This window comes from Lingula anatina, chromosome 1 (assembly GCF_051362555.1).
Source record: "Lingula anatina isolate TDL-2025a chromosome 1, LinAna3.0, whole genome shotgun sequence".
Lineage (NCBI taxonomy): Eukaryota > Metazoa > Brachiopoda > Lingulata > Lingulida > Lingulidae > Lingula > Lingula anatina.
Window position 1 is genome coordinate 11,194,959 of NC_141767.1, and position 9,219 is coordinate 11,204,177.

General features: G+C 32.6%; 2 protein-coding genes across 2 annotated transcripts; one reads left to right on the plus strand and one right to left on the minus strand.

Moving 5' to 3' along the window:
• Positions 1-2,377: 2,377 nt before the first annotated feature.
• On the minus strand, positions 2,378-5,387 carry LOC106153733 (RWD domain-containing protein 1). The gene is made up of 7 exons (XM_013527808.2): positions 5,247-5,387; positions 4,924-5,004; positions 4,609-4,736; positions 4,272-4,415; positions 3,886-4,012; positions 3,604-3,669; positions 2,378-3,053 (listed from the first exon to the last, which is right to left on the minus strand). The coding sequence occupies exons 1-7, from the start codon at positions 5,317-5,319 to the stop codon at positions 2,968-2,970; spliced, it is 705 nt and encodes a 234-aa protein (XP_013383262.2). The 5' UTR covers positions 5,320-5,387; the 3' UTR covers positions 2,378-2,967.
• LOC106153734 (trafficking protein particle complex subunit 3) lies at positions 5,368-8,134 on the plus strand. Its single transcript, XM_013527809.3, has 5 exons — positions 5,368-5,530; positions 5,849-5,946; positions 6,627-6,726; positions 6,877-7,059; positions 7,246-8,134. The coding sequence occupies exons 1-5, from the start codon at positions 5,489-5,491 to the stop codon at positions 7,363-7,365; spliced, it is 543 nt and encodes a 180-aa protein (XP_013383263.1). The 5' UTR covers positions 5,368-5,488; the 3' UTR covers positions 7,366-8,134.
• The last annotated feature ends 1,085 nt before the right edge of the window (positions 8,135-9,219 follow it).

Sequence of the window (9,219 nt, forward strand, 5' to 3'; positions counted from 1 at the left end):
AGGCTACTGTCAATTCTGATGCAAAAGTACATTATGTTAAACTGCATATTCAACAACAAATTCTAATTATGCTCAACAGGTAATACCAATGTAAGTAAAATGTGTAACAAACATAAGGCTTCAGGCCCATGGGAGTTCAAGTTCACCCTTTGAAAATGTAAAACTTCCAGGAAAAGAAGTCAATTAGACTGCTTTTCCAACTCAGGCTGCATTTTAGTCCTGTATTTCTTTTTTGAAAGTTTGGCAATCATAAGTAACATGGTTTTCCCATAATGGTCATCATGGCAGCAGCACCCAAAATTGTGTTTTCTTCTATTCTGATGCAAAATTACATAATGGTTACCAGCATAATGACCATCAATTTTTAATAATAAAATATTAGTATCATGGATATTCAGAAAATGTGCCTAGCAAAGGTCTTCATGCCCATGGAACTTCAAAGTCACAACTTGAGAATGCCAAAATGTAAACAAGACAGCACTGTTCTGAAATGTTTTTTTTTCCATTTTTAACATTTTTTAACATAAAACAAAATCAACAGTTTACTGCCATTTTTATATGATCAACTAAAAAAATTGATGAGATGGGAAAAATATTAATAGAGCAGTGTTAAATGTCCAATTTCTTCCATTCTGAGATTCTGAACATAGTGAATGATTGAATCTGACAAACTGCAATGATATGAGTTTATTTCCATTTTTGCAACTTTATTACACAATACACGATAACAAATTAACCATCATTTTTACAAAATCAACTAACAATGTTGTAAAGATGCAGGAAATGTCAAACAAACACTTTTAATATCTTATTAATTAAATAATGAAACTGTTAACATGCCTAAGAATTGAATCTGAGAAAATGTGAAAAAAACAACATAACTTCTAAAATAATGGCCTGATTATGCTGATCTTTTAACTCAACCTGCGTTTTAGAAGGATTGACCACTCCTGTGAGTTTAATGACAATTGGCCCATCTGTTTTTCTTATATTGTGTTTACAGTGTTGCATATATGCTGAAAAGTGAAAAAAAAGCATAACTACTAAAATAGTGGCCTGATCATGCCGATTTTCTAACTTGACCTGCGTTTTAGTAAGATAGATTACTCCTGTGAGTTTCATGACAACAGGCCTATCGGTTTTCCTTGGAATGTGTTTACAGTGTTGCATATATGCTGAAAAGTGAAAAATAAAGCTTAACTTCTACAATAATGACCCGATCATGCTGATTTTCGAACTTGACCTGCGTTTTATGAATATTCATCAGCTCTGTAAATATAAAGCCAAAAAGTAAAGCTGCCCTCCACTTATCGTGTTTACAATGAAAGTGCACGGCGCCGGCGACGGCGATGACGGGGACAACAGACGCAGGTGATGGCAATATGTACAGACACATCTATATATATTTACTGTACTAAGTTTGAGAACTGTAAGTGACATGGTTTTTCTTAAATGGTCATCATGGGAACAGTGCCCAAAATAGTTTTTTTTCAAATTTTGATGCAATATTACATAATGTTTAACAGCATAATGACCATCAATTTTTAATAATAAAATATTAGTATCATGGATATTCAGAAAATGTGACTAGCAAAGGTCTTCAGGCCCATGGAACTTCAAAGTCACAACTTGAGAATGCCAAAATGTAAACAAGACAGCACTGTTCTGAAATGTTTTTTTTTTTTCCATTTTTAACATTTTTTAACATAAAACAAAATTAACAGTTTACTGCCATTTTTATATGATCAACTAAAAAAATTGATTAGATGGGAAAAATATCAATAGAGCAGTGTTAAATGTCCAATTTCTTCCATTCTGAGATTCTGAACATAGTGAATGATTGAATCTGACAAACTGCAATGATATGAGTTTATTTCCATTTTTGAAACTTTATTGCACAATACACGATAACAAGTTTACCATCATTTTTACAAAATCAACTAACAATGTTGTAAAGATGCAGGAAATGTCAAACAAAAACTTTTACGTATCTTATTAGTGGCGATGGCGATGCTGATGCCTATGGCGATGCCGGCGCCGTGCACTTTCCTTGTAAACACGATAAGTGGAGGGCAGTTTTACTTTTTGGCTTTACATTTACAGAGCTGATGAATATTCATAAAACGCAGGTCAAGTTCGAAAATCAGCATGATCGGGCCATTATTGTAGAAGTTATGCTGTTTTTTCACTTTTCAGCATATTTTTCACATTTCCTCAGACGCAGGTGATGGCAATATGTACAGACACATCTGTGTCTGTACATAAAAAAGGGGGAGAGAAAAAGTAAAGCATAATAAACAGTATCACATTAAAAGAAATGTGAAACGTGACAATGTACTTGTCTTTTCTACTGAAATTTCAAGCAGATGTTAAACAGTTCACTTTAAGGGCCTATAATTAGCCGTTTATTTAACTTTTTTTTGCCTTTGGTGACATATGCACTGGTTCAGTATAATCCTTTTTCGAACATCTTCAATACACCATAATATCACATGTATGAATATATGTTTATAATAATGTTTTGAAATCATTCTACGCTTTCCTATGTTTCAGATGAAAATTGAGTTCAATGAAGATAAATATTCAATTGCATGTTTAAACAATCTTACAGGTCCCAACAATATATCATTATGCCTGCTTTAAACCAAAACTACAATTATCAATGGATGCAGTTAAGATATCCACACCAATCTCAATATATGTTGAAATATGACCAAATAAAGAACCGTTTTTCTTATAAAAAATTGCTCGATAAAAATCAGTTTACGGATGTGATCCGTAAAGACCCCTTTTGGCATAACTCATGACTGAAGTGTCATTCGCTTAAATCATGAAAAAAGACTAAATGTCACCATTTTTTCTTTCTTTCTGATGTAAAACATAAGTCAATATGGATTTATAAATAAATAAATTGTGCAAACAACCCAAGTGCCACTTTAACACCTGAGTGATCACAGGCAGTCAGGCTTATGTCGTCACGTCCTCATCCTCCTCTATGTCCAGGTCATCCAAATCTTCAAATAAACTTTCGTCCACCTCAACAGCATCTCCCTCTGTAAAGAATAAGGTATAAGATAAACAAATAATTTAATCATTGCAAAAAGTGAAAATAAACAAATGAATATACTATTATTATCATAATAATAATAATAATTACAATAATAAAAATAATAATAAGCAGTTAATTATTCAGTTACATGCATGTCTTACATAAGCCTAAGACCCCATTCCCATAGATATTTAGATCTATCTATCCCCCTGGGGAGTCTCACTAGATTGGTGTCAGCTTAACAGGCTTAAATGTCTGTCCCGCCTACTAAAAGCTGTAAGGGGGTAATAAACTATGCTTGGCTGACTGCAATTTAGCGTGACCCCCAGGGAGTTAGGTCGATCTAAATCTAAATCTCTGGATCAATCTAAATCTCTTGAAATGCACTCTAAGACATGACATGAACCAGCATCATCATTTTCACTTTTTCATATAAGCATACACTAATGGAGATCTATAAATGAATAACCTTGTATGTATTAGGTAGCTGTATGAATTATGGCCATAGACTGTTATAGATGCCAAAAGCTTTTGGTATTTAATAAGTAACAAACCTTCTCCTTCTAAGAACTTTATATCTGAATCATCCATTGTGGAATCTCTCATAAATAGCTCCCTTCCTAGAATTCAAGATATCTTTTAAAAATAAATTAAATATTTATTGAAGCAATACATTGACATTTCTTTACATTACTACATGTATTTAGGAATAAATTAAAATTGTACAATTTGTCTCTCTTTTTTCCTTTTTCATTTATTCATCCATTTACTTTTATTATATTATTTTGTAAAATGTTATATACAGCTGTGCAATGGATAATAACACTGACTCATACCTGTTAACTTTTTAGAAACTTCACGCTGCAAACCTGCTTTACGTTTAGCTTCTGCCAACTCTGCATCAAATGCAGTCTTCCATGCTAAAAATGTTTCTATCGTAACTTTTGTGCCTTCAAATTTTTTCTGGAAAAAAATTCGGATTAAAGTCAACATGTAGCTGTAATGCCAAACATAAAACCAGGCTTCTTTCAGTCATCCTGAAGTAAATTTCACTATCACTGCCTTATTACAACACATATCAGGGAGCTGATCTCAGTACTATGACAGCGAAAAATTTAACCAAATGTCATAGTTATTAAGTCAATTTTTTATCTGAATCAAATCTTTCAGCTATTTGGCTAAAAGCTGAAAGTAAATCCAAGGGTAATATTTTTAAATCTACCTGTTCTAATTCTTCTAATTCTCGAGCTTTTCTTTCTCTTTCTTCTTCTTTTCTCTTCTTCCTCTCTTCTCTCATTTCAGTAAGTTTTTCCTGAGTTGCTGATACTATTGAGAAAACCATAACCATTCCTAAATTTTCTTCTACCTAAAAAAATATTTACAAAAGACATTTGCTTAAAGTCATTTACTTAAAAGAGAAAAAAGGTGCCAGTCTAGAAAAAAACAAAACAAAAGATATTACATAAGCATATCATAGATCAATTTCTTCAAACATATCTGATGCAATTTTGGCAAAAATCATTCCACTTGAATATAATATTACAGGGTGGCAACTATACCTGACTCTGCATGAACTGCAGTAATGAGTCTGTTTCCTGATCATCTAAGTTATTTGCATTCACAATTTCCATCAGTGGACCCTCATCTGGATATGAAGGCGTGTATGTAAATTGGACTGTAATTGAAACTGAAATGAAAATTCATAATTGTAAATAATGTATTTTATAAAAGAACAATAATTTGAGCCACACACCTGTATAAGTACACGACAGTGCCCTACCTTTACTATTTTTGTGAAAAACATAATACCATTTATAAAATTAAAGTCAAGGTTACACATACATATGATATAATAAAATAATCATAACACTCACCACTTTCATCTTCATGATTTTCATTTGGCGAGTCTGTGATGTTTATATCAACAGTAAAAGTGTAAGGTTCTGTGCTTAGCACTAAAAATAAAAAAATAATAAAACAGTAGGACAAGAACTATTGATATTCGTGTGTAAAGTTCACAATACTTCAACAAAATTGCAAAATAAATGAGACTGTGCATTGCAGCCACCCCGATTCATGGTCAAACTGCCGAAGTTAGTTTGTGAATCAGCTGAGCAAGTCATTCCACTAGTAAAACTCATAGTACTTAGGCCTAAACTTATACTAGCAAAGTCAAGGCGTTTCAGATCATCGTCACCTTTAATTTCATCTGGATAAATAGATTCTAGAGCTTCAATCTCGTTATCTTGTTCTTCTTTGTAGTCAGTCATTTTAGGTAATGCAACCTGGAAACAACTGCAATTTCCATCAGCAACACACGTTGTTGTCGGAAGTTGAATGGACTCTGTAGGAAGTTAAAATTTGGCATGCGCGAAAATTCACTTCCGACGACAACAGCGTGAAAGTTGATATCAAAAGAAGTACAAGTGACTGGAAGAAATGTCCAGACAAACAGTGAGAAGCGGTGATCCGCGCAAAGTAGTAAGTTTTCTAATAAAAGAAAATAAACTGTGGGCTTTAAGATATATTCTGTGCAAATATGGTGAATAGACTGACAGCACTTAAGTTATAAACCTGGTTGATTTGAGAAAAGAATGAAACAACGTTGTACACCATACAAGTACCACCCCTTGATAATAGAAAACCAAAGGTTTTGTTGCTTTTGTCGAGGCACCTATTCCACCTCAAACTCTCTGAAATAATTTGAACAAAGGCCAGCAAACTTCTGAACCCCAATCTAATGCACCATTAGTAAGGGGTTGAACAAACATTTTTTAATTTCAAATTCATTTTTTCTAGAGTGCTGAGTTATTCACGCTTACCTATGGGGCTCTTGTGAGTCAGCTGGTGAAAGACTACGAAAATGTTGATGAAGTAAACAAACAACTAGACAAATTGTGAGTAAGCTGAAAAAAGAAAAATAAATTTATCATTTATTAGTTTTTAGATAAAATTAATTGCAAAATACACACACGCTATTTCATGTATTGGTATCAAAAATAGCACACTATAGTCTCTGTAACAGCCTTCCAAGCCAGGATTTTCCTTCCAAGGTCTCATATTTAACTAATTTTTTCCAGGATAAATGGCATATTCCCTGCCCCCTGCTTACCAATCTTTAATCTTCCTTTTTTTTTGACACTTGCCATAACTCTGTTTACAACAATATTGGAAAAAGAAAAAGTTCAAAGCCTTCAATGCAGGTTTTCTAAAAGACTCGATGCAATGACTCAATTTCTGAATTTGTACCGCATACAGCTGTGACCTGAGCTATTTCAAACTGAGTCAATATGGCATGCTACCAAGGTTGGACAGTGGTCAGTGAATATGATTTTTTTTTGCAGTATTGATTGAGGCTATCTGTCAATATATGCTTTAACAGTTTTAATTGCCCTCATATAAGATCAACAAGAATCGATTCATGCACCTAGAATGCATTCAAAATCCTGTCCTGGCTTAGATTGCTTTGACATAATTCTAAAAATTAATTACAGTTGTTTTATTTTGGGATAGATATTTTAAGATTTATTGTCTTAGGTTTATGTATGTTTGGAAAGAAATTTTTCTTTACTTCCAGAGGGTATAACATGGGTATTAGGTTAATAGAGGATTTTCTAGCAAGATCAAATGTTGGCAGGTGCCATGATTTAAGAGAAACAGCTGATGTTATTGCAAAAGTAAGTGAAGCTTGTGAAACTTGAGGTATTGACATATTTTCATGTTTCCTGCAACTGACCATTTGTAAAACAATTTTGTGGAACAGTTATGCTATAATTACAAAATTGTTTTTAAATGATTTTATAGTGATACATATTTTATTTCATTAGGTTGGTTTCAAGATGTTCTTAGGCATTGTTCCAACAGTGTCCAACTGGAGTCCTTCTGGTGATGAATTCTCCTTACTGTTAGATAATAACCCGTTAACAGATTTTGTGGAGCTACCAGAAGGCCAAAGCAATTTAGAATATTCTTCAATACTCTGTGGGGTGCTGAGAGGTGCTTTGGAAATGGTAAATTCCTACACTGTTTTTTTAAATCTATAAATTAGTTGTAGAAGTACATAAAAATATGTTTGGCACACTCAAAATGCACTATACTATGCATTTTGATATTGTGATTGACTGCCACATGAATATATATCAGCAAACTCATATTATTATAATATTTGTGCACTGCATGGACTTAATTCTTTTCAGGTTCAAATGGAAGTTAATGTATGGTTTGTACAAGATCAGCTCAAAGGAGATAACACAACTGAAATAAGAGTAAAATTTATAAGGCGATTAGAGGATGCAGTACCAGTAGGAGAAGATTGAGAAAAAAGGAAAAAAAAAATGATGAAATCAATGGGGTGTTTTTTTTTAATCCAGCAGTGACTCATTATCATGTTAACTATTTTCTTTGGTGAAGTTTTCTAAAATACACAAATGCATGTTAAATGAGTGTTAGATGGCTTTTACATTTAAGTATAGCAGAAAATTAATTTTGCCAGAAATTTCAACAGTTTTCCCCTAATCACCAAGGTTTTCCATATCCAAAGCAGCAAAAGAAATGCAATTCACAAACCCATCTTTCAGTTCCAAGTTTTTTCATCAAGCTTGTAACATATTATGGGGACTGCTGAAATTGATCAATATAGAACACAACAAATAGGTTCATTGATTTTCAGAAAAATTAATTTTATGCCTACAAAGGTCTATGGTGCATTGTCTGCCATCATTGTTATATATATATATATATATATAAGTTGGTTGTAAAGATGTGCAGAACAACGTTTATACTTTGAGCAGAACACGGTGTGAAATTGCAAGTGAACAATGAAAACTTTGAAATTAGACTTAACATTCCATCTCAGACTAACCAACAAAGTAACACATGTCATCCATATTAAATTGTGATCCTGGAAGTGGTTGGAAGCAAAGCTGTAATGATTCCTTTTTGTGAGGACAAATTGTTGATACATCTCCATTGCACTGTATTGGTCAAGTTGTCTGGTTTTAAAATAAGTGTATTTTATAATTTGTTTATCTGTTTTGAATATGTAAAATGTGTAATGGAAAATTTGATAAATAATTTCTGTATTCAGATGTTATTTATTTCTTTTTTATAAGGATTATGATATATACAAAAATCAAAGACACATTAAAATGGGAACATTTAAACTGGAATGATATAAAACCATATTTCTTTCAAGGGGTAAAACATCTGCAAACTTGCAGCAACAGCGGCATTTCTGTGACTCATTGAAAGGTGAAAAATTATACAAAATACATGAATTATGATTACAGAAGCAAGGGCCAAGTGTAGCATATTATAAATTACTTGATCTGTTATATGCCGTCATATATTTAGAAGAGCTAAACACAACTTATTTTAAAGAAATGTGACACAGTGATGAAATGCTCTAGCTTTGCTTAGTAAATTCATTAACGACATAACATATAACAAAACAAAGGTTTGATCAACATGTCGAGTAGGCATGGCCATTGTTTCATTGAATTAGAATGTAACTAGATCCTTACTACTAAAGCTACAATTTAACTAAGGTAGAATAGATTCAATTTCTGAAAATCATTATTGTACATTATAGCACAGATCAAGAAGAACTGTAAAAAGCAAATTGCATGATTTAATGCAATTTCAGGTCATGTATGAATGCATTCCAATTGTTGCTGCTCATTATCCATGGACTTCTTTAGAAGCTTGAGTTATTTACATTACCAAAAAAGTAAGCATACCTGCATTAGGTCACAGTGAATTTATTTGCATTTTCATACTACACAGATTAGCCATCTAACTTGCAGATTTTTATAATATTCTCAGAGGAAAACCATCTGAGTTAATTTTATGGTCAAAATAGGGTATTTTCAAGTCATGCCATCTACACCAATGTGACCTTGAAAACAAACAAGAGTGAAGAAGGATATTATCGGAGGAACTCCTCTGAAAATTTCTCTCATTTAACATTCACTTACGGTTTTGAATCTGTCCTGGAACATTTGGTGTATATTTTTTTACAGTTCTAATGTTCTGTACTGAATGTAACAGTTCAAGAACCGTTTTGGGGAAGTCCTTCAGAATATCTTAGAAAAGATTAAGAACATTTTTCAATAAAAGAGAAAAATATATGTTCTAGAACAGATTGAAAACCATAAGTGAGTATTGAGAAT

Excerpts from the sequence above, each read along its gene's own strand:
- LOC106153733 (XM_013527808.2), bottom strand. The coding sequence starts at position 5,319 with ATGACTGACTACAAAGAAGAACAAGATAACGAGATTGAAGCTCTAGAA. Across the intron at positions 4,013-4,271 it reads AATTAGAAGAATTAGAACAG|AAAAAATTTGAAGGCACAAA; the intron begins GTAGATTTAAAA and ends ATTTTTTTCCAG. Across the intron at positions 3,670-3,885 it reads AGTTTCTAAAAAGTTAACAG|GAAGGGAGCTATTTATGAGA; the intron begins GTATGAGTCAGT and ends CTTGAATTCTAG.
- LOC106153734 (XM_013527809.3), top strand. The coding sequence starts at position 5,489 with ATGTCCAGACAAACAGTGAGAAGCGGTGATCCGCGCAAAGTA. Across the intron at positions 6,727-6,876 it reads CAGCTGATGTTATTGCAAAA|GTTGGTTTCAAGATGTTCTT; the intron begins GTAAGTGAAGCT and ends TTATTTCATTAG. Across the intron at positions 7,060-7,245 it reads TGAGAGGTGCTTTGGAAATG|GTTCAAATGGAAGTTAATGT; the intron begins GTAAATTCCTAC and ends AATTCTTTTCAG.